The 25189-nt window shown below is 37.4% G+C and overlaps 3 protein-coding genes and 1 pseudogene across 4 annotated transcripts in view; 1 reads left to right on the forward strand and 3 right to left on the reverse strand.

The window, feature by feature from the left end:
• Positions 1-1037: 1037 nt before the first annotated feature.
• On the reverse strand, positions 1038-2975 carry LOC112177274 (COBRA-like protein 4). Its single transcript, XM_040511254.1, has 6 exons — positions 2903-2975; positions 2722-2801; positions 2139-2595; positions 1901-2045; positions 1537-1817; positions 1038-1389 (listed from the first exon to the last, which is right to left on the reverse strand). The coding sequence occupies exons 1-6, from the start codon at positions 2973-2975 to the stop codon at positions 1091-1093; spliced, it is 1335 nt and encodes a 444-aa protein (XP_040367188.1). The 3' UTR covers positions 1038-1090.
• A 3508-nt stretch (positions 2976-6483) lies between these two features.
• LOC112177275 lies at positions 6484-16765 on the reverse strand (annotated as a pseudogene).
• LOC112176413 (probable UDP-arabinopyranose mutase 2) lies at positions 13233-15519 on the forward strand. The gene is made up of 4 exons (XM_024314328.2): positions 13233-13806; positions 14242-14492; positions 14582-14750; positions 14876-15519. The coding sequence occupies exons 1-4, from the start codon at positions 13480-13482 to the stop codon at positions 15221-15223; spliced, it is 1095 nt and encodes a 364-aa protein (XP_024170096.1). The 5' UTR covers positions 13233-13479; the 3' UTR covers positions 15224-15519.
• A 261-nt stretch (positions 16766-17026) lies between the features above and the next one.
• Positions 17027-25189, reverse strand: part of LOC112176411 (squamosa promoter-binding-like protein 6) — a 28994-nt gene continuing 20831 nt past the window's right edge. The window contains exons 3-6 of one of the 2 annotated variants that reach the window (XM_040510709.1): positions 19589-19751; positions 19208-19344; positions 17907-18412; positions 17027-17843 (exon numbers count right to left, since the gene is read on the reverse strand). In XM_040510709.1, the coding sequence (XP_040366643.1) occupies positions 17586-17843; positions 17907-18412; positions 19208-19344; positions 19589-19751 (1064 nt within the window). In that variant the 3' untranslated portion in view covers positions 17027-17585. Of the gene's footprint in view, positions 18413-19207; positions 19345-19588; positions 19752-25189 lie in introns of both variants that reach the window. The other variant, XM_024314324.2, reaches the window with a different exon arrangement.

Consider the following 25189-nt stretch of genomic DNA (forward strand, 5'->3'; position numbering starts at 1 on the left):
TTATACTTAAACACGTTATCAGCACGACTCTAACCACAAAACAGAAAAACAAAACTCATTCACAAAGCAGCCCCTAGCCCGAGCTAGCCGAGCCTTCGCTGCAGCCCGCGCGCCCGTGCGCTTGCAACCTTGCACAGCAGCCCCTGCTGCCCCCTCCCTGCAGCCCTGCGTTCCTGCCTGCTGCCATCGAAGCATCACTGCTGCGCAAACAAGCCAACGCACACCCACTGCATCTTTTTCCCGTTCCTGTGCACATCGGTCTTCTTGCAAGCCTCGAAACGACTAGTTCGGAAGCTCAGATCGAAAAACTTTATTCATCAAAGTTGTTCGTCTCTGTCTCTTCCATCTAACCTCCGAATTTCAGCCTTATCGGCGTTATATTGAGATCTGTACACCAATCGAAGTACAAGCTGCTCAGAACAGAATCTGCTCCGAATTTTCAACAAGTAAGTATTCAAAAGAGTAAGTTTTGAAGTTCCTATATTGCGAAATTTAAATATTTCTTCTTTTCTCGGGGACTTGAAAACCTCCTTTCTTCTACATCCCACATGGTTTTTGTTACCTGGCAAGGTTTTTAACGAGGCAACGGATGAAGCGTCACCACCAAGTTTGAAGCGGCACAAGGGGGAGTGTTGAAGGAATATCGATTTAGTGTGCCTTATCAAACTAGGAGTAGCAATAGGAGAGAAAGTTCTAGATTTCCCAATCCTACACGGATTGGTATTCCTTGTAACATTAGAACTAGCACTTTGTAATCCCTATATATAGGGCTCCTATTCTCAATAATAAGAACACATCTCTCTCATCAATCTCTCTCAAATACATTATACTTAAACACTTATTTGAATATAAGTTCAAAAATCAAATTGAATTCCTATGACATTTCTTTTTTATAATTTTTTAATCATGCTAAAAGCCTAAACTATACAAGTAATTAACCTAATTGCATCACCTAAACTATACAAGTGCCTTATTGTCCAAAAAAAATATTGATATAAAAAATATTTTAAAAGTTTGCATCGCCCTTAGATGGGACGCTTGGATATGTATAAAGTGTATAATGATCCTACTTACATTTCTACAAACTAGATCACATAAAGACTAGCAGTACCAAAACCAAAAAGGTAGCCAGTACTGTAGAAGATGATATTGAAACTGGATATGAATTATAGAAAGCAGAGTTGGGTAGATAAGGGTATAGATCAGGAAGGGGCATCACGCACTCATCACCATTGAAGTAAAGCCTCAAAGGAAATGCCCAACCTTGATCTAATGTGAATGTATCCTTGTCCTTCTTAAGAATCAACTCTGTGTAGATATATCCCTTACGCCCAGCTTCCCTTATTAGTTCATTAAGAGATTTTATGCCATAAAACATGCCAGTGTCATCTGCAGGTTAAAGTCAAACACAATAAAAGCTGGTTAAGAAAGAAGTTAGGACTTACATATACTATATCATTTAACAGATTATGATTAAATTGTAAGAATTACATATACTATATCATTTAACAGATTATGATAAAATTGTAGACTTACTTATGGGGCTGTATTGGATAAGTGGCTTATAGAGAAAGCTAGATATATTGGCCAGTTTGTTGAGATTTGGGTGCTGAACAACTAGTGTCCATTGTGTGTAATTCATGAGGAAGTTAAAATTGGTGATGGTAATTTTCACACGCCAATACTCTCTGTAGTTAGCTTTCACATGCCAATGAACTCGGATTGGGCACTTGTGTTCTGTGCATTGTAACAGTTGTGGTGCATTTTCCTTGGCTGTGGTTTTTGATTGTAGCAGACTTGAATCCTTGAGGTCATTCCTGCATGATGTTTCTAAAATATTAGACAAGACGTGTGTAAGGAGGCCGACGAATTGCCTCAAAGAAAAAGTAGCGGTACTTACACACAATTATTTGCATCGTTACAACCACAAACACAAGATGGACAAGGAGTGATCAAGGGGTTGTAGAAGGAAGACAGAGACACACAGCACTTTGGGCTTTTAGAGGCCAGCAATTGTGAGTAAGTGCAGGTCAAACTCCATGTCACTGCCAAAGTTGAAGACAGCAAGAATTATACAAGTGCCCATTTTCATGTAATGTGAAACTAAACAGGGAAGGTAGAACTAGTAGCAAGCTTACTCATTGCTCGAGTTTTACTTCGGCCATCAGGTGACAAGGAAACCGAGGATGGCACAATGTTCGCGGCACTACAAGTATAGCCTGGTCCAGGACCAAGCAAACAGAATTTCTTTGGAGGCTTTACTGTTTTATTTGAAGTGCCTGCAAAGCCAACACTGATCTGAAATGCTGCGACCGCAGTAGAAGGGTCTTGTCCCAATGATGTCAAAACACCACCCTTGCAGCAATTGGTGAACAGTTGGTTGTAAGGAGCTCCGGGAAGCAAGTCAATAACTGTTGGAGTTTTCTCACAACAAAGTGGGGTGTTCCCTTTGAATTTCGAACAGTCCCCTTGATCGGTCACTTTAGCTCCCACCATGGACCAGATCACTTCCTTCTTTGCCCATGTCCATCCTATGCTCCATCCCGGGCTTGTGATTTGCCGGTACATTTGGTTGTTGCTTATTGACACTGCTGCCTGACTTATTAGATATATATCATGGTAAGCTATCATGTATTGATATTTGAATCAACTTTTTTATTTCAACTTTTTTATTGCCTCTATATTGCTCCTATAAACAATATTCAGGTGACAAACACTCACCACATAACCATCGGGGGTCCAAGACAAAACATCCCACTTGATATTTATGCTTCCAGACGGATCAAACGGATCATAAGCCACTAAAACACATGGTTAAGGCCAAGTTAGAATAAGCAATGAGGCAGCAAATTTACAAATCATAGTCCTAATTAGATGTACTACTTGTCATACAAAAGATCACCTGCAGAAGAAAATATTGCCAAAGCCATGAGAGATGCAAACAATGTGCTCCTTTTACACTTAGTAATCCCCATGGCTCAAGTTTTAGTTTTAGTTTTAGTTTTAGTTTTAGTTTTAGTATGTTGGGGTCTTTTTGTAGAACAACATATATTTCTGTGCTTATTTATAAGCAAGCAACTAGGCTAGCTCTAAACCAAAAAGTACTAATTTGTTGTCGGCAGGACTAAGCCCCGAGTTTGTTTGGTAGTTAGTTAACTGTGGTTTTCCACGTCATGTATATGCATATTAGATACATAATATATGTGGTATTATTCATGCGTAATGTAGTATGTCATTATAAATTGGACTAATTTCAGTTTACCCCCCTGAAGTTAGGGGTCGTCATCATGTTAGTCCCTCGAGTTTCAATTTAATCAGTAACACCCTTGTACTCTCCAAATTCATCAGCCGTGTCCAATTTCTACTATTCCGTCCAATTTGGACCGTTAAGTTTGACTTTTGAGGGCTAGAATGGTCATTTCAAGAAAAGAAAAAACAAAAAAAAAAATTTCTTCTTTTTTTCGTTTTTATTTTTTTGCATTTTTTTTTCTGTTTTTTTCTTTCATTTTTTTTCTTTTTCTTCGCTTATTATTATTATTATTATTTTTTAAAATAATTTTGTCTTCAACCTATACACCACAAGTTATAATAGGTTTATAAAAACAAAACAAAAAACTCTAGGTGGTCAAAAAGCAGCTCGCTGGTCTACGATATTTGTGATATATCTCCGATAAAGCAACGAATTTTAGGATATTACCCCAATAAAGTGAAGAAATATCTATAAAATATGATTAAAAAAATAAATACATATATTTCTTCACTTGATTGGGGATATATCCTAAAATTCTTCGCTTTATCGGAGATGTTCCACAAATATCGTAGACCAGCGAGCGAAGAATTTTAGGATATATCCCCAATAAAGTGAAGAAATATCTGTATTTATTTTTTTAATTATATTTTACAAATATTTCTTCACTTTATTGGGGATATATCCTATTATTCTTCACTTTATAAACCTATTATATTTTATAGATATATTTTACAAATATATCCTAAATTTTTTCGCTGGCTGGTTACAAATAAACCCTATAATAGGTTTATAAAAACAAAAAAAAATACTCTAGGTGGTTAAAAAGTCGCTCGCTGGTCTACGATATTTGTGATATATCTCCGATAAAGCGAAAATTTTAGGATATATTTGTAAAATAAATCTATAAAATATAATAGGTTTAAAATATATCGTATAATAGGTTTAAAATATAATAGGTTTAAATAATATAAAATAGGTTTAAACCCTATAATAGGTTTAAAATATAAAAAATTTCGCTTTATCAGAGATATATCACAATAAAGTGAAGAATTTTAGGATATATCCCCAATAAAGTGAAGAAATATATGTATTTATTTTTTTAATCATATTTTATAGATATTTCTTCACTTTATTGGGGATATATCCTAAAATTCTTCACTTTATAAACCTATTATATTTTACAGATATATCCTAAAATTCTTTGTTTTATTGGAGATATATCACAAATATCGTAGACCAGCGAGCGCCTTTTTGACCACCTATAGTTTTTTTTTTGTTTTTATAAACCTATTATAACTTGTGGTGTATAAGTTGAAGACAAAATAATAATAATAATAATAATAATAATAATAATAATAATAAGCTAAGAAAAAGAAAAAAAACAAGAAAATAAAAAAAATGCAAAAAAAAAAACAAAAAAACAAAAAAAATTCTTTTTTTTTTTGTCTTGAAATGACCATTTTAGCCCTCAAAAGTCAGACTTAATGGTCCAAATTGGACGGAATAGTAGAAATTGGACACGGCTGATGAATTTGGAGAGTACAAGGGTGTTACTGATTAAATTGAAACTTGAGGGACTAACATGATGACGACCCCTAACCTCAGGGGAGTAAACTGAAATTAATCCTTATAAATTCTAAACCAGTTTGATTCCAAGTTCGTGTATAGAAATAGAACTACAGATTATATTGACGTCATGATCTTCCACTAGAATTTAAAAGCGAGGGAAAAAGTCGATAGTGCAGTCCGGCCTCTTGATCCTGCCGGCGGTTCTGCACATAGAATATTGCTCAGTGGTGACCTCATAAGTTTCAGTGATTAACCAGTGAAACTGGAGATTGACTTTTCATATTATACTTAAAATGGTTTGATGATAATAGTATTGTTTTCCATTACAGTAGTCACTGTTGCTGGGTTGACATCTTCGGAGTTTCCCCTATTTATGTATTTGTTCTGACTTCTGACATTTATATATCATCAGTAGTTTAGGATCAACTAGTATATGACTGACTGACCTGAAGCCTGCAAGGCTGCAACTGATGATAACCTTGAGACACCAATACTATAATTCATATGTCTAGAATTTCCAAATTAGATTCTTTTTTGTCCATTATATCGTGTTAGCGTGTATGTTCTACTCATATGTCGTCACGTGTTAACACACAAGTACGTGGAGGCCAAACAATTACTTAGTTGACATGTTGTTGGACCTTGTATTTGCTTCATCCCTAGTTTACCAAAATTGAGTAGATATCTAAAACCATAGTTCCTTACATTTGTTGATTTCAATGATGCTAAAACCATATGAGAAGCCTAACTCCATCACCTTTACATGGGAAGCTTAAATAAACCATGCCAGCACTTGCATATTTTACTGGCTTGATCACAGAAAGGCTACCAGTATCAAAACCATTAGGGCATGTTTGTTTCTTGAGATTGTCATAGTCCGCCTTAATTTCTATAATTGTCCCAGACTCCTCAAACTTGGTTTATGTTATACTATGTCCAAACTCATGTTTGGTGCTGGAAGGACTAATAACTACCAACCCGAAGACCTGGACTCCATCAACACCACAGACCTGCGACACCATCAACATCATCAACAATTTCTCTCAGACTTCTCATATCAAAGCCATACCCAATTTCTCTTCTAGTCAAGCCAAGGTGCTCGTGTTCTTCGTCAAGGGATCTGGGTTTCCAGTCAAGCCAAGGTGCCCGCAGTTCTTCCCAGATAAATTCTACTTCCATAATCAAAGTCTTTGACCCAAATTCAAAATTATGCAATTCCAATCAATACCCATCTAAGCAAACAAAACATCCAATACCCAATCCTCAAAATATGATCTTTCATTGATTCATTCAAGCACAAAAACAATTAATTATCAGAAGATGTATAGTAAGAAAAGTTGGCACCTTTTATCAATTATCGTACTAGAACCCTAGAACTGGTGTGATCGAGCAATAATCTGATTTCCCATCATCCAATTTGGTTTCTTCTCAACTTTCAATTTGCAAAAGCTTTCAAGGAAGTTCATCAGACATGGTTTGAGGAGGTGAGATTTGCAGAAGTTTTCAAAGGAGTTCATCGGACATGGTTTGAGGAGGTGAGAATGATGAGAGAGTTTGTCAATCACTGAAGCGGAGAGTAGAGAGAAATGAGGGCTTCCACAATCCCATGGTTTTTGGGGTCTCTATGGTAGAAGGTGTTAGAAAGATTTTGGGACTCTAGAGTCTCATTTAAAATAGTCATGGTTGTTGCCAAACATGGGATTAGTGTAACACAAGCTGATAAGGATGTCCAATCCCATGTAACAAACACCCCTTAAGGGTATTAAGTGTAGAAGATGAATTGAAATTGGATTTGCTTCAAGACAGGCAAAGTTAGGTAGATGAGGATATATATCAGGAAGGAGCATCATACACTCATCACCACTTAAGTAAATTTTCAGAGGAAATGCCCAACCATGCTCTAATGTAAATGTCCTCTTCTCCTTTTTAAGAATCAACTCTGTATAGACATATCCATGAGGCCCCGCTTCCATTTGTGGATCATTAACATATTTTATGCCATAAAACATTCCTGTGTCATCTGCATATGTAAATAGATTAGCCTGCTAGCTGAGGAAGTGAGAAGTAATGAAGAAAAGCAATACATCATTGTAAGTAAAATCGTGGACGTACTTATTGAGCCATAATTATTGAGTGGCCTATACAGAAAACCAGAAACATTGGCAAGTTTGTTTAGATTTGGGTGCTGAGCAGCAAGTGTCCACTGTGAATAGTTCATCCAGTAGTTAAAATTTGTGATGGTGATCTTCACACGCCAATACTCTCTGTAATTAGCCTTGACATGCCAATGAACTCGAATTAGGCACGTGTTCTATACATTGCAACATTGATTATGTTGTAATCCCTATAGCAGTGGTTTTCGAGTTTACCACGCTCGAATCCTTAAGGTCATTGTTCTTGCATTATGTTCTTTACAATATTAGTATACAAAGTATTTGATGAATCATTTCAAAGAGAATAAAGCAAGGATCACTCGGCAAGCAAAAAATTAAAGCAGTTATTCTCCATTGTGGGAAATTGGATAGGAAACTTACACAAAATTATTGACATCCGTACAACGACGAGAACAAGATGGACAGGGAGTGATGATGGGATTGTAAGATGATGACAAAGAGACACAGCAGGTTGTTTTTGTTGGTTTGTGGCTTAAATTAATAAGCCCATCAATTATCTTTTGGACTAAGCCCACATAATTTACCTAATTCTATTAGGTTTTGGAGTATGCCTCATGCACATATAAATATAAGCTTTCTGTCACCAATTAAGGTGTGAGAGAGAAAAGGAAAAAAACTGCAACTTAGGGTTATTGAGAAGTAGCTACAGTTTTGGGGTGCTACAGAAAATTACATTTTGCCTCGTTGCTTTTGTTCTTGTGAGCAACAATATATATTTGAGGTAGTTATTCTTCTATTTGGTCTTTCTCTTTCCGTGAGTGTATTCGGGTTTTGGGTTTGAGTGCTAAACACCTTGTAATCTCCTTTTGATATTAGTGGAATCTCCTCACCGTTTCCTCCCGTGGATGTAACCCTTCGATTTTGGGGTGAACCACGTAAATCTTTGGTCTTCTGGATTTTTTCTATTAATTTATCTTTTCATATTTCTGATACTTCATACATGTTTGACGATTCCGCACAACAAGTGGTATCAGAGCTCTGGCTACGCTTGGGCTATTTGATTCAATGATGAAGTCTGCTTCTTCGATGAAATATGAGATTGATAAATTTAACGGGAGGAATGATTTCAACCTTTGACGTTTGAAGATGCCAGCCCTATTAGTTCAACAAGGGTTAATAAAGGCGCTGAAATGTGTAAATGATTTGCCAACTACTTTGTCAGAAGAAAAAAAAATGAGACATGTTAGAACGAGCACATAATGCAATTTTGTTGTGTCTATCTGATGAGGTTCTGCGTGAAGTTGTTGATGAGACAACTGCACTTGGATTGTGACTAAAGCTGGAGAAATTATATATGACCAAATCCCTGACCAGTCGACTATATTTGAAGCAACGACTATACACTCTTCGTATGTCTGAAGGTACACCTATTCAAAGTCATATTGATGAATTTAATAAGCTTATAGATTTGAGAAGTATGGATGTGAAAATTGATAATGAAAATCAGGCTTTGATTTTGCTATGCTCTTTGCCTCTTTCTTTTGATAATTTTGTTGACACCATAATGTATGGAAGAGAGGCTATCTCTTTAGAAGATGTCAAAGCAGCTTTGAGTTCTAGAGAACTGAAGAAGAAAGTGCTAGAGAATTTGAATGATAATCAAGATCATGGTTTGGTAGTTCGTGGTAGAGAAGAAAGCAGTAATAGAGGAAGTTCAAGATCTAAGTCTCGAATTAGAAAAGGTACGTGCCACTATTGTCACAAAGAAGGTCATTGGAAACCTGAATGCCCTAGACTCAAACATAGAGGTAAGTATTCAGAAAAATCTTCTGGTGATGATGCGAATTATGTGGATGATGAGTCTACTACTTTTGATTTTACCTTATTTGCTGGTGATTTTTCTGTTAATGCTTGGTTGCTTGATTCGGGTTGCTCGCACCATATGTGCTTCAATCGAGATTGGTTTGACAATTATCAGTCTATTGATGGAAGGTCTGTCTTTATGGGGGATAATACTCCTAATAAAGTAATGGGGATTGGAACAGTTCGAATTAAGATGCATGATGAAATTATCAAGACTTTGACAAAGGTTAGGCATGTCCCAGATTTGAAGAACAATTTGATATCTTTGGGTACTCTTGACTTACAAGGCTATAAGTATTCGTCTCAAGGTGGAGTTTTAAGAGTTAGTAAGGGTGCTCTTGTTGTGATTCAGGGAAAGTTGATTTGTCATAACCTCTACGTACTTCAGGGTAGCACAATTATTGGTGCTTCATCAGTTGCCTCTTTATCAAATCCAAATTCAGATTTTGGTACATGTGTATTTGTTTAGGGCCAATTTGATTAGTTATGTGAAGATCAGATAGTGAGACACCACATATAAAAATTGCATAACATATTTTGGATTCCTCATTGAGAAAGCGCTTTGCATGCTTTCTAACTTGAATAAGTTTAAGGACTTTGATGTTGAATCTGTTAGTTCCTGCTACTTGATTAATTGGTCTCCATCATCAGCATTTTGTATGAAGACTCCAATTAAGGTATGGTGTGGTACTCATGCTGATTATTCTGATATTAATTGTCTTGTTGGTGCTCATGTGAGTGATGGTAAACTTGAGTGGAGGGCAAAATTTAAATTTCATGGATTTTCGTATGGGGTTAATAATTATGACTTATGGTGTGTTCAATCTAAGTCACCCAAATTTGTAATCACTGCAAGTGGCCTAGTAGTTCTTGCCTAGTTGGGTATGCTCCCTAACCTAAGTTCGAACCCTGAAGTTGTCAAAGTGGCCAGGCACTGTGCTGCAATGCACAGTTGGAGCATTTCACATGCTCCGAAAGGGATTTATGAAGAGTATGCCCTGCTATTTGGTGGAGAGTATATTGATACAAGTTCAGGCCACGCAATTAGTAAGCAGGTGGAGCTTGTTCAAGCTTCAACGAAAGTGTTAGACTGCACTTTTATTTAGCCTAGTCAGGAGATGCTTGTTTTTGTTGGTGATATTGAAGAGAAGCAACTTCAGTTTTACAAGGTTGCTTAATTTGTATGAAGAAATTCAGTCTCTTCGTCAGAATCATCTAATTTTGATTAAGCCAGTTCCTGTTTGCAAGTGCAAGCTTGGCTTGGGCTTGATTGCTATTCGCATTTAGTACCCCTTCAGGGTTTGATGGAGGAGACATTCAGAGGAGATTTTAGTTAATTTAAGCCAAGGTGGAGGTGTTGGTTTGTGGCTTAAATTAATAAGCCCATCAATTATCTTTTGGACTAAGCCCACATAATTAACCTAATTCTATTAGGTTTTGGAGTATGCCAGATGCACATATAAATATATGCTTTCTGTCACCAATTAAGGTGTGAGAGAGAAAAGAAAAAAAACCGCAACTTAGGGTTATTGAGAAGTAGCCGCAGTTTTTGGGTTCTATAGAAAATTACATTTTGCCTTGTTTCTTTTGTTCTTGTGAGCGACAATATATATTTGAGGTAGTTATTCTTCTATTTGGTCTTTCTCTTTCCGTGAGTGAATTCAGGTGTAATCGGGTTTTGGGTTTGAGTGCTAAACACTTTGTAATCTCCTTTTGATATTAGTGGAATCTCCTCACAGTTTCCGCCCGTGGATGTAACCTTTTGATTTTGGAGTGAACCACGTAAGTCTTTGGTTTTCTGAATTTTTTCTATTAATTTATTTTTTCATATTTTTGATACTTCATACCTATTTGACTCTTCCACACAACAGTTTTCTTAGAGGCCAGTAATTGCGAGTAAGTGCAAGTCAAACTCCAAGACACTGCCGAAATAAAGAACAGAAAGAATTATACAAGTATACAACTAGTTAGACATGCATAGCTGATTTGTTCAAACATTGAAGAAGAAGAAGAAGAAGAAGGAAGCTCACTCATTGCTTAAGTTACACAACAACGATCAGGTGAGAAGGAAACTGTGGATGGTACAATAGTTGCAGCACTGCAAGTGTAGCCTGGTCCAGGACCAAGCAAGAAAAAATTCTTCGGAAGCGTGACTGCTTTATTAGAAGTGCCTGAAAGGCCAACACTGACCTGAAATGCTGAGACTGCACCAGAAGGGTCTTGTCCGAATGAAGCCAAAGGCCCAAAACACCACTCTTGCAGCAATTGGTGAACTGTTGGTTATAAGGAACTCTGGGAAGCAAGTCAATAACTGTTGTAGTCTTCTTACATGCAACAATGTGGTATGTTACCTTTGAATTTGGAACAGTCTCCTTGGTCGGTGGCTTGAGCTCCCGCAATGGACCAGATCACTTCCTTCTTCGCCCATGTCCATCCTATGCTCCATCCGGGGTTTGTGATATGCCGATACATTTGGTTGTTGCTCATTGTCACTGCTCATTAGCTCTATAGTACTCCTATAAATGTTTGAATTATGTTAAATGTGTTGATGTTGGCTTTGACTTGATGGGCTTAGCCCAAGTTGGTATCCCATGTGAGCTGCATGTGCTAGGTTAATTGCACATGTGTAGACATATATATATATGCCTTTGAAGTTGGCAGCCGTATGGGAATCAATTAGAAGAAAAGAGAAACATAAGAAGCCATCCTTGAATACTCCTTGTGCCTTCCTCTCTTTGTTGGTGACTTAGCTACTCCATAGTTGAAGCTTCTTGAGCTTAGGTGATGGTGTTGCTATGAATTGTATATGAGAAGTAAGGATTCTTCTTCTTCTCTATTTGAATCAAAAGAGAGTTAATAGGTTTTGGGTGTACTGGGGATTTGGGTAGAGAGAGTTGTTCATAAACTCTAGTTGTATGTTTCTCCAAATTGATCATAGTGGAATATCTTGCAGGCTCCGAAAGTGGATGTAGCTCAATCATACTGATTGAGTGAACCACTATAAATCTTGGTGTTTTTTGTGGTTTGTTTATTAGTTGTTTTTCTTTTGCTTTGTTTGTTACTGTTAAATTCATATCAATACCTTGTTTGTTACGCTTCCGCACAACAAAACGTACAAGTTGTAAAACAAGTTGTAAAACGTAACACTTACAACACAGCCATCAGGAGTCCAAGACAAAACATCCCAGTTGATATTTATGCTCCTATATGGATCAAAAGGATCATAAGCCACTGAAGCAGGAGTTTGGGCAAGTTAATTAGAACAAGCAAATCACACTAGAAAACTAAATAAAGTTCTAATGCTAGAACCTTACCTTCAGAAAGAAATGTAGCCAGAGTCATGACAGAAAACAATGCACTTATTTTACATTTAGCAATCTCCATGGTTCAAGTAATAGTATGTTGAAGCTCTTGTAGAACAACATATTCACCATTTATAGGCAAGCAACTAGGCTCTGATCTATAATGTATTAATTTTTTATAAGCTCCCAATCTTTCGGTTAGTTTGTTCAAATTTGATCTTCCACGTACACGTCATTTTCTGCTATTGCATGTTGAACTAAATCAGTTTCCAAATTAATCTTATCAGCACTATATTCGCAGTCCTTGATGTGATATTTACAAATCAACTCGAGACTGACTTTAAAGATTATGAATAAATTACTGTTAAACTATGTTTAGGATCTATAATTTGGCTGTTTAACTAGGATATAAATCGTATATTCATAAATAAGTGTTCATCTCTCCATGAAAGTGAACAAGTTCTAATGTGAAGCCAACTGAAATGACTTTACCACGTGAGTTAAGACTCTGAATGAATCAGATAGAATTGGAGAAACCATATCTCCTAGCAATTTGGCTGCTCATATTTTATAAGCTAGTTTACGGGATCAACCAACTTCTTACATATTCGGAGAAAGGAGAAGCAAGTTGATTGATGTAATATACGAGTAGTGATTTCAGGATGAAAGTCGGTTTCGGTTACAAGGCCCAAGCTATATAACCAAGTTTAGACTTGGACAAGATTGGGTTACTAGATCCATAACTGATTGGGCCATTTAAATTGGTCTTATTGACTTTTTCTTAAAGGCTTATTGAGGAAAACAAATCGAAGAAACAAAATTTAGAAACTATTTCCTATATTAATCAACTTAGAGTTAAATTTAATAATTTACATATTTCGACACTACATGTGTCCAACACAATGACCTACCTATGAACCGAGATTTTAGTACAATCAATGACCATCTGTAACAGGTGATCTGTCCGAAAGCAAGCAATCATGGAAATCACATCGTTAAAGATGGATAGTGACATAAACAAATGCCAAAAAGATGAATAGAATACTACAAACATCTTTGGTGAAAAGAAGTGGGTTGTTTTGGTTGGCATGCGGTGGAAACCAGTTGGCTCAAACCTTGTCGGTGATCTACTTCTATTTCGAACATTTTCTATATGAAGACGCATATGACAGTGTGTTCCTTTTTACCAATTTCAAATTTTCAAAAACACGTTCTCGATCTTCACGCTGTGCCTTCGTCCAGCAAAAACCCAGATCTGAAATTTGAAGATTCTTCTTCCAATAATACAAGCACACAAGTCTCACCTCCAAACCACTCAGTCTCCGAGACCCCAGAATCGGTCTCTCTCTCTCTTTCTCTCTGAAACGCAGCCGTTTCAGCCATGGCGGAGTACAGCAAGGTCGCGCCGACGCCGCTGCTGAAGGATGAGCTGGACATAGTGATCCCGACGATCCGAAACCTGGACTTCTTGGAAATGTGGAGGCCCTTCTTCCAGCAGTACCACCTCATCATCGTCCAGGACGGCGACCCCAGCAAGGTCATCAAGGTCCCCGAGGGCTTCGACTACGAGCTTTACAACCGCAACGACATTAACCGGATTCTCGGCCCCAAAGCCGCCTGTATCTCCTTCAAGGACTCCGCCTGCCGCTGCTTCGGCTACATGGTCTCCAAGAAGAAGTACATCTTCACCATCGACGACGATTGCTTCGTAAGTTTTTTTGTTATTTGCTTCTTAGTTTCTCATCCGCTCTGCCCTGATTTTGAGATCCCCAATTGGATTTTTATTTTTGACTTCAAGTTGACTCTGGATTTTGAGATCTGTCTCTATTTGCTTCGATCTGATCTGTGTTTTCGTACATGTTAATATAGTGTTTACGATCTAGTTGTGATTGATCATTGTTTTGATCCCATTGCAATGATAGCATGTTCTATACTATAGATATTCCATGATAGTGACGCTTTTTTGAATATTTCTTATGCTTAGTGTTTAAGCATTATGCTGAACATACACTAGTGACCACCTTCATAGATCTTTACTTGTATCCAAAATTTGAGTGTTGAACCATGGGGGATGTATTTTAGTGTTCAGATTTCGTTGAGATACCGTTAGTATTTGACATGAGGTCTTGATATGAAAATGCAGGTTGCTAAAGATCCCACTGGAAAAGAGATCAATGCACTAGAGCAGCACATCAAGAACCTTCTGTGCCCGTCGACTCCATTTTTCTTTAACACCCTGTACGACCCATACCGTGAAGGTGCAGATTTTGTCCGCGGTTACCCTTTCAGTCTGCGTGAAGGTGTGCCAACCGCTGTTTCTCACGGCCTCTGGCTCAACATTCCTGATTATGATGCACCTACCCAGCTTGTTAAGCCTCTTGAGAGGAACACCAGGTACATTGTTCTGCCACGGCAATAGTTTTTACAAATTGTATATTCGAGTGTAATAGACTTTCTGATTGTGTATGCCTGTGGTTTTTTAGGTTTGTGGATGCAGTCTTGACCATCCCCAAGGGAACTCTCTTTCCCATGTGTGGGATGAATCTGGCATTCAACCGTGAGTTGATCGGCCCTGCCATGTACTTTGGACTCATGGGCGATGGGCAGCCAATTGGGCGCTACGACGATATGTGGGCTGGATGGTGCATGAAGGTACATCCCATAGATCTTGTTTCTGCCATATTTATTTCCTTTGGGTCATTACAATTCATTGATTTTGCAATCAAAATACATCCGCTTTTCAGCAGCTGACATCAGTTGCATTGTTTGTTTTATAGGTTATTTGTGACCACTTGGGGCTAGGAGTGAAGACGGGATTGCCCTACATCTGGCATAGCAAAGCCAGCAACCCATTTGTTAACCTTAAGAAGGAATACAAAGGAATCTACTGGCAGGAAGAGTTGATCCCATTTTTCCAATCTGCTACGCTTCCCAAGGATTGCACCACTGTTCAGGCCTGCTACCTTGAACTCTCCAAGCAAGTCAAGGCGAAACTTGGTAAGGTTGATGACTACTTCAACAAGCTTGCAGATGCCATGGTTACATGGATCGAAGCATGGGATGAGTTGAACCCGGCTGGGGGGAAAGCTGTTGAGCTCAACGGACCTGCAAAATCTTCGAAATAGATTTTTGATGCACCATTATCATCTGTTTTGATAGCCATAGGCTCGTTCGTGATCTGACCGTCCATTTTGTCCAAGCTTTTGGTTTTGAGCTAGGAGTATTTACTTGGCAGGTCGGAGAAGATATCTTCTTATATTTATCTCAGTGCTATATGAGCTTAGAACAATAAATCATTACGGATTATGTATTTCTATACCTTTAAAGTATTTAGCTATTTATTCATTTGAACAATGACTTGGTGACAATTTTGTTGTTATGGTTGTAATAGATTAGTGTTCTGGGTTTGGTTTCTTTGAAATTGCCAGTTTTAGCTTTTGGTTTCTTTCTTTGCCTACTTTTAGAGCATCTTTAATCGGTATCTTTAATCGGTATCTCATAGAAAAGATGCAACGACTACAAACTACAAAGAGGAAGCTGTAGTATATGCCAAAAGATGTGTTGGCATCTTCAGAGGTGTCATCTTCATGTGACTAATTTGCTGAACAAAATGATGGTGTTGTCAATGTTTGAATCTAACACTGGTTGAGATTACAATCTCCAACTACGTCGAAAATGACTGAAAGTCAAACTTGAAATGATGCCCTGGACCTTTTTAATCATACCTTGTGGTTTAAAGGTCCTTTCGAAAAGCTTGTGTTGCCTGCAAAAAGATTCAATGTGTAGAAATGGACTCTAATCTGCATATCAACCTTTCCGCCTGCAGCTTTGAATCTTCGACGGATTTTGCATTCTTCTATTAGTCTTGTACTGAACTCTAAAAAAAAAAGCCTCAATACTCTCAGTCTTCCCTAGGATTTAAGCTTCCATTTGAGTTTCTTGCTAATACCACATAAAAGACTAATAGAAGCAATGCAATTAGGATTTCCTTCAGCTAAACTGACGCTAAGAGACTGCCCCTAATCCACCATTGAGTTCCATTTGAGCATAGTATTTTCTACCAAGGTCCGACGACCATTGGAAGTTTTCTCCTACCCTAGAATGGAACTTGATGGGATTTTTATTAAGCTCAAATGACACTCGGGAGACTTCTCCTTGGCTCGATTGGAACTTAATGACTTGTTTTAGGCTACATGTCACATCTCTTGACATTTTCTAAAAAGTGAAGAGTCCTGTATTCCTCAACTATAAGAACAGAACCAATTAAATGGGAGCCAGTTTAACTTCACATTGCAGATTCCTTTGTTTTCTTCACAGTATAGATCCAAGCAAATCAGTATAATGAGGAAGTTAAGTTGCTTATGATCTGATCTACCCCACAAACACAAACAGAAGACATCACAATTTGCCCAATAGCAGCTAGATATATTTTCATGAGATCAACTAGAGTTTGAATGCATGTAACTGACAAAAAGAAACAGCATATTAGCGATTTGAGCATGTATGCATATTAGAAAAACTATATCCACACGCACCCACCAACCCTTGCCCTATTATTGCCCATTCTTAGCTGCATTCTATGTAAGATTAATTTGATTATTCATGCCCAGAACTGCCATACAAGAAAACCATAACAGATCTGAATTCAGAAAGGTTAATAAGCATATCAACTGCACTACAAGGCATATTCTACACCGGAAAGCATATTGTATTAGTACCTATCAACTATTAAACATACATATATTTTCACAGTGCCAATTAGGTATTAACTCTGTGATTTATTGTATTCTTTTGTATTTTTCATATAGCAAATTGCACACTTCTGATATGGACAGCAGAGAACCTTGATTGTCATGTATGCTCAAATATAGTAAATAAATGGAACTTGTGGGTTTATTCCACAGATGATGTTAGCTTGAAAGCAGTACTTGTCATGAAATTTCATAAGAATGCAGAGAACAAAGAGAAGCTAGCTAGGAGGTTAGGGGATCATTTATTTTAGTATACAACTTAACACTGACGCTAGTATAATAAGGAGTCAATCTTACTTAGATATGACTTCCTATTACCAAGTCGTTAAGCAGCAGGTTAGAATGATATGCTAAAAGTTCCTTCTTGACCTCTGCAAGTGCTACTGTCATTGGAGATCCATGGTGGAGTAGTTCCCAACTTTGACATACTTGGATATTTCGATTGCTTCCCATCTCACCTCAAAAAGAATATTTGACTGTCTGAAATAAACAGAAGAGCAAAAGCTATCAAACAGAAATATCCATTGTTCAATCTGGCATGTATTAATGAGATCAAAGCAAATTTGTCAACATCATGGTGGGATTTGTAGGGATGTGACACGATAGGCCAAGTGAAACAATGCACCTTCACTTCCAAGTAAAAGCAAATACTGAGGATAGGGCTTGAGTTGTCAGAGTAAAATCAAATTACTCATCCACTTAACTTACTTAGAGATCACTTTACATGATTCGGACTTCAGAGGCAGCAGAAAGCGTCATTTTCCTTCTTCACCTGCAGGGATTGCCGTTGATCCTCAACTCGTTGGAGCTCTGATGAAAGTTGAAGCAAGTCAATAGTAGTCCCACCATCACATGATCGACGATCTTTGGGGTTCAAAAACTGTGATCCTTGGAAAATCCCATTTGAGACTCCAAAATTATCAGCATCACTTCCAGCAGATATAATCATGGGACCCGAAGAAGGAAATTTATTCAACACCCCACTTGTGGAAGCCTGCGAGGAAAGCTTATCAGAAACTTGTCTGAGGTTGTAATGTGTATGGCTGACAGGCATTACCAAGGGACGAGCAATAGGAATTCCTGAAGAATGGCTTGTAGAGTTCTGTGATTGAGATGACAGAAGAGAGAGAGCACAACCGGAGTCTGGAATGCGCGATAATCCTTGCACGGTTGATGCTGTTGTGTGGAGATCATTGAAGTCTTCACTTCCTAATGCAACCTCATGATAAATAGAACATGAACCAGAATTTAAGCTTCTCAACTCATGTGGATACTGACTACCAGTCTCAGCGAGTATGCTTCCACTAGGAAGATTATTAGTTCCATTTACATGAACTGGGGGATATTGTTTTCCATTGTCATAAGAAGAGAATACCGGTTTCAAATGCAGATGCCCATTTGTAACAGGCACTCCTGACAAAGGCCTTTGCTGAGTGCCACCTTCCACTTTTATACGCCTGCAGTCACTTGTTCTGTAATTCTCAGCATCTAAAATGCTACTAGGGAGTATATCTTGGCAGACGAAAGATGCAGCTGTGAACATAGTCCCCGGAAAACTGCTGCCTGAAAGTGTGTAGACCGGTGAAAAGAGAAGTATAAGTACCAAGGATAGATTTGTCAGAGAATATAACTCTGATTAAGGCTCTATTTTGAGATATTCAAATTATATGTTTAGCCCAATCCTCAGTAACAGCTACATGTTGCAACTACATTATGCAGACAGTGAACGCATACAAGTTTCGTATTCCTCCATTATTAAGAGTTAGCAATCAAGGAAATCAATTTCAAAAACAATGTTCTGAATCATAAAACTAAGTAAAGGGTGAATTCAATTATGAGTTAACTGGTGATGGATTCACGTAGATGAGCTTAATGGATGAGATAAATGGGTAACTATGAGTTTTGCTGTGATTTTTGTCCATATGAGAAATCCTACTTTTTCAGTGTTATGTGTAAAGTGTAAACTATCTCTTTGAAGGTACAAGATGATTCAAATAATTGATGTGAATGCAGCAAGGAACCTCATCCACAAAGTTTAATTATATCTGTTCCTGTGTAGAAGCTTCAGAAACAGACAAAAAAATTACCAGAACAGTTCTTTCATACATAATTGCAAGTGTCAAAAACAAACAAAACCACTTCAATGTGAGACCTTGGGACAAACATAATTAAGTTACCAAAAATTTGATAGTGCTCCCGAAGTATTGAAACTCCGGTAAGCAACTTCTGGTATTTTGGAGACACAAAAATGCCAGGCTGCACAGAAGATTTAGGGCATTTGCTTGCGGATAAGGACAAAAGGGGGACCAGAAGATGTCATGGACAGTTTAATAAAAGAGATCAGTTTTAGTAATATACCACTATATGACTGAAGCAACCTCCCATCTCTTCCGGAATGAATACGAACTTGAGGCTTTCTCCGGCGCTCATTGTGTCCTGCAAGGCGTTTACGACAGCTGCGCTTACCATCATCAAATTCAGCCAGCAAATGGAACCTGGATGATCAAAAGCTAGTACATATTACAGCAGCAATAAACCTCATGACATTAGTACTAAACCAGGGTTGAATATTAGCTCACTTGGGGTTTAGCCCAAAACTAAACACAAGATTATACGCTTAAAAAGGCAACTTTACTCAAAGTAAAGTATACATTTGAAGAAATTAAAGTTAAACAAGGCTGAATTTGCTTTCAAAAACTGAAACACAATAAGGTTCAGGCTAGATGAAACATGACCAACCTGCTACATTGCTGACAAAACCTCTGTTCTATGCCTTTGACGATGACTTTGGCGGTCTTCGAGTGAGCCTCCCAAACTTTATGCCTCTTGTGGTAGTCCTTAGAGGAGCTGAGGTCCTTGTTGCAGCCATAAACCTGGCAATAAGCAGTCGGGGAGTACACTCCTGATATGGTAACTTACGCACTTCCAATTACTGAAGAAGAAATTCCTTCTACCTATGAAGAAGCTGTGATACATGCAGATAGTGTAGAGTGGGAAAAGGCAATGGATGAAGAGATGAAGTCTTCTCTTCACAAGAACAAGACTTGGGAGTTGGTTCAGTTACCACATGGGAAGAGAGAAATTGGCTGCAAATGGGTATTTACTAAAAAGGAAGGATCTCGGTACAAGGCTAGATTGCTAGCTAAAGGTTATGCACAAAAAGTAGGAATAGACTACAATGAGGTATTTTCTCCTGTTGTGAAGCATTCTTCTATCAGTATTCTATTAGCCTTGGTTGCACAATTTGATCTTGTGTTAGCACAACTTGATGTCAAAACTGCATTTTTACATGGTGAATTGAAAGAAGAGATCTATATGACTCAGCCATATGGTTTCAAAGTTGTTGGTAAGGAAAAATTGGTTTGCAAACTGCATAAATCATTGTATAGTTTGAAACAGTCCCCAAGACAGTGGTACAAGCGGTTTGACAAATTTATGTTTGGTCAGAAGTACACTAGGAGTCTTTATGATCCATGTGTTTACTTTCGCAAGCTACATGATCGGACCTTCATTTATTTGCTCTTATATGTTGATGATATGCTAATTGCATCTAAGAGCAAGGTGGAGATTGAAAAATTAAAATCACAATTGAGTGGTGAATTTGAAATGAAGGACTTGGGAGAAGCTAAGAAGATTTTGGGAATGGAAATTGAAAGAGATAGATCGAAAGGCAAGGTTTGTTTGTCACAAAAACAATATTTGAAGAACGTACTACAGCGGTTTGGCATGGTTGATAAATCTAAACCTGTAAGTACACCTCTTGCCTCTCATTTCAAGCTTAAATCTACTATGTCTCCTAGCACTGATGATGATATGCAATATATGGCTAAAGTTCCTTATGCTAGTGCTGTTGGTAGCTTGATGTACTGTATGGTGTGTACTAGACCTGACATTTCACAGGCTTTAAGTGTGGTGAGCAGATATATGCATAACCCAGGTACAAGCCATTGGCAAGCAGTGAAATGGATTCTACGGTATATTCTTGGTACTGTGGATGTTGGAATTGTGTTTCAGCAGGATAAGACGAGTCAGTGTGTTGTTGGATATGTGGACTCTGATTTCGCAGGTGATTTGGATAAGTGCAGATCTACTACAGCTTATGTGTTTACTCTTGCTAGTGGAGCGGTGAGTTGGAAGTCAAACTTGCAATCTACTATTGCTTTGTTGACTACAGAAGCTGAATACGTGGCGGTAACAAAGGGTGCAAAAGAAGCAGTTCGGCTTCGTGGTTTGCTTGAGGACTTGGGAAGAATTCAAGACTATGTGGATCTCTATTGTGATAGTCAGAGTGCTATTCATTTAGCAGAGAACTAGGTTACTCATGCTCGCACTAAACATATCAATGTCAAATTTCACAAAATTCGTCAACTGGTGGAGGATGGTGATATAGAGCTCCTGAAAGTTGGAACTAAAGACAACCCTGCTGATATGTTGACTAAGCCAGTTCCATTGAGCAAGTTCAAGCATTGCTTGAACTTGATTGGTGTTTGTAGCATTTGATTCTCCCTACGGGGATGTCGGAGCGGCAAATTGATATATGATATTCTACTTGTGATATTATTGTATCAAGTGAAGCCAAGGTGGAGATTGTTGATGTTGGCTTTGACTTGATGGGCTTGGCCCAAGTTGGTATCCCATGTGAGCTGCATGTGCTAGGTTAATTGCACATGTGTAGACATATATATATGCCTTTGAAGTTGGCAGCCGTATGGGAATCAATTAGAAGAAAAGAGAAACATAAGAAGCCATCCTTGAATACTCCTTGTGCCTTCCTCTCTCTGTTGATGACTGATGCGCTAATGGCAAGCGCATAATTTAACCCTGAAATGTCGTTAGTAATATAAGTAAATAGGAATCGTTCTATTCTGGGGATTGAGGGTACACCTGTCATTGTGAAACAAATAAAGAAAAGTATTATTTACAAAAATAAAATAAAGAATAAATATATACAAGTGAACAAAAATAAGGGGGGGTTTAGGATTCTTAAAATTAAAATTAAAATAAATAAAATAAAGAAAACGTAAAAACATATATACAAGGGTGGACGCAAGGAACAAAGATCAAAATCAATTCCATGTAATCAAATTCGATTCAAACCCTATAATTGTTCTTCCAAGTCATGAGAGAGGAGTTGATCATGTGAAACATTCGAAAGCAAATGAATTCCCATTTTTTACTTTTCAATGCTAATTAACCTAAGCGAAAGCACCTAGATTAATCCTATCAAACATGCAATCAAACCCTAGAAAGCTAGTCAATCATGTCATGTTTAACGCATTACACATAGTGAAAGGCTATCAACTCAAGTGTACAACTTAGTATGGAAAAGTCCACCTAATTGCAATTCTCTTTAATTAAATTCGGTCTTTGCACAAAACCTTTACTACTTTGATTCAAGTTTACACAAAACGAAAAGTCGATTTCATGTTCTTAAACCTAGCACCATTCATATCAAAACCCTAAGTGTTTGCAACCACATAAGATTAAAATACAAAAGTTATCTATAACGCAAATTTAATTAAACAAACCCACATAAGCAACCTTCGAATCACAATAATATGAATCTGAAAATTCTCAATTAATCATAAAATTCCAGAAATTAATATTCATTCAAACACATATGTCAACTTGAACAAAACCAACGAAATCAAAGCAAAGGTTACAAAGGAGAATCAGATTACACCGTGAGATGGAGATGAGATGAACGAATTGAGGATGTGGTCTCTTGAATCTCGAAAGCAAGCTTCAAGGATGGTGATGGAGGATGATGCTCACGGCAATTCTTCTTCTCCCTTGGCCTTGCTTGAAACGTTGAATGCACTAGAGGATGGAGAGAAAATGGAAAGGAAATGGAGAGACAAAGAAGATGGAATGGATGAAGGAATTTTTCTTTTGAGAGTGAGAGGAGAAGTGTATTTATAGCCCAAAAAATGATGAATGGAGGGTGGAGATGAACATAAATGAAGGGCTAGATATGTTAGACAAATTTGTAAAAAAAATCTTCCCACTTGTTTATCACTTGTTCAACTTGAATTGATTTTCCTCCTCAAGATTTTCCACTTGCTTGCAACTTTGATTTTCCTCCTCAAGATTTTCCACTTACTTGCAACTTTGATTTTCCTCCTCAAGATTTTCCACTTGCTTGAAACTTTGATTTTCCTCCTCAAGTTTGACAAAGGTTGTTAGCAGATTTGGAGGTGAATTTCTGCCCATTTATTCCTTCAATTATTTCTCCATCAAAACTTCATTTTGGGCCTCCGATTTCTTCATATCAAATGTTCCTCTATGAGTGTAGATCATCCTGACAAATTTTCAGAATTTATTGCCATGTGGTTGGGCCGGAAATGCTGCTGGACCTCTTATAGGTCCAGTTTTCCGGTTTTGCTTCTGTAGAAAATTGGGCTGATTGTTTGAAGGCCTTCCACTCATATTTTTCTCTGGCACTCTTCATAAGAAATGATCCTTTGGGTGTCTAGAATGGATCTGGAAGGTTTCAGCTCATTTAAAGTTCATTTGGTCAGGCGGCCGCTCCTTCTTCTTTGCTTGGCTCTGATTCTCCTAGCCGGAGTAAGAAAATATTCAAGGTTGACTTTTTAGTGCATTTTCATTCTTCTCCATCATTTCTAGGTAATTATGGACGTAACACTCATTTCTTCTTCATCTACTCCAATGTACCTAAAAATAGAAATTAAGTTAAAAATCGATTCGTTAAGGAATAACTAAGCAAAATGTGAGGAATTAACATTTAAAATATCACATTAAAATGCGCCTATCAATGACTTAGCTACTCCATAGTTGAAGCTTCTTGAGCTTAGGTGATGGTGTTGCTATGTATTGTATATGAGAAGTAAGTATTCTTCTTCTTCTCTATTTGAATCAAAAGAGAGTTAATAGGTTTTGGGTGTATTGGGGATTTGGGTAGAGAGAGTTGTTCATAAACTCTAGTTGTATGTTTCTCCAAATTGATCATAGTGGAATATCTTGCCGGCTCCGAAAGTGGATGTAGCTCAATCATACTGATTGAGTGAACCACTATAAATCTTGGTGTTCTTTGTGGTTTGTTTATTAGTTGTTTTTGTTTTGCTTTGTTTGTTACTGTTGAATTCATATCAATACCTTGTTTGTTACGCTTCCGCACAACAAAACGTACAAGTTGTAGAACGTAACACTTACAACACAGCCATCAGGAGTCCAAGACAAAACATCCCAGTTGATATTAATGCTCTCATATGGATCAAAAGGATCATAAGCTACTGAAGCAGGAGTTTGGGCAAGTTAATTAGAACAAGCAAATCACACTAGAAAACTAAATAAAGTTCTAATGCTAGAACCTTACCTTCAGAAAGAAATGTAGCCAAAGTCCTGACAGAAAACAATGCACTTATTTTACATTTAGCAATCTCCATGGTTCAAGTAATAGTATGTTGAAGCTCTTGTAGAACAACATATTCACCATTTATAGGCAAGCAACTAGGCTCTGATCTATAATGTATTAATTTTTTATAAGCTCCCAATTTTTCGGTTAGTTTGTTCAAATTTGATCTTCCACGTACACGTCATTTTCTGCTATTGCATGTTGAACTAAATCAGTTTCCAAATTAATCTTATCAGCACTATATTCGCAGTCCTTGATGTGATATTTACGAATCAACTCGAGACTGACTTTAAAGATTATGAATAAATTACTGTTAAACTATGTTTAGGATCTATAATTTGGCTGTTTAACTAGGATCTAAATCGTATATTCATAAATAAGTGTTCATCTCTTCATGAAATTCAACAAGTTCTAATGTGAAGCCACCTAAAATGACTTTACCACGTGAATTTAGACATTGAATGAATCAGATAGAATTGGAGAAACCATATCTCCTTGCAATTTGGCTGCTCATATTTTATAAGCTAGTTAACGGGGTCAACCAACTTCTTACATATTCAGAGAAAGGAGAAGCAAGTTGATTGATGTAATATATGAGCAGTGATTTCAGGATGAAAGTCGGTTTCGGTTACAAGGCCCAAGCTATATAACCAAGTTTAGACTTGGACAAGATTGGGCCATTTAAATTGGTCTTATTGACTTTTTCTTAAAGGCTTATTGAGGAAAACAAATCGAAGGAACCAAATTTAGAAACTATTTCCTATATTAATCAACTTAGAGTTAAATTTAATAATTTACATATTTCGACACAACCTGTGTCCAACACAATAACCAACCTATGAACCGAGATTTTAGTACAATCAATGACCATCTGTAACAGGTGATCTGTCCGAAAGCGAGCAATCATGGAAATCACATCGTTAAAGATGGATAATGACATAAACAAATGCCAAAAAGATGAATAG

This window comes from Rosa chinensis, chromosome 7 (genome assembly GCF_002994745.2).
Source record: "Rosa chinensis cultivar Old Blush chromosome 7, RchiOBHm-V2, whole genome shotgun sequence".
Lineage (NCBI taxonomy): Eukaryota > Viridiplantae > Streptophyta > Magnoliopsida > Rosales > Rosaceae > Rosa > Rosa chinensis.

Bases quoted from the DNA above. Each gene is read 5' to 3' on its own strand.
- LOC112177274 (XM_040511254.1), bottom strand. From the start codon at position 2,975: ATGGGGATTACTAAGTGTAAAAGGAGCACATTGTTTGCATCTCTCATG. The intron at 2,802-2,902 runs GTGATCTTTTGT...CATGTGTTTTAG, and splicing joins GGCAATATTTTCTTCTGCAG to TGGCTTATGATCCGTTTGAT. The intron at 2,596-2,721 runs GTGAGTGTTTGT...CTAATAAGTCAG, and splicing joins GGACCCCCGATGGTTATGTG to GCAGCAGTGTCAATAAGCAA.
- LOC112176413 (XM_024314328.2), top strand. From the start codon at position 13,480: ATGGCGGAGTACAGCAAGGTCGCGCCGACGCCGCTGCTGAAGGATGAG. The intron at 14,493-14,581 runs GTACATTGTTCT...GTGGTTTTTTAG, and splicing joins CCTCTTGAGAGGAACACCAG to GTTTGTGGATGCAGTCTTGA. The intron at 14,751-14,875 runs GTACATCCCATA...TTTGTTTTATAG, and splicing joins GGGCTGGATGGTGCATGAAG to GTTATTTGTGACCACTTGGG.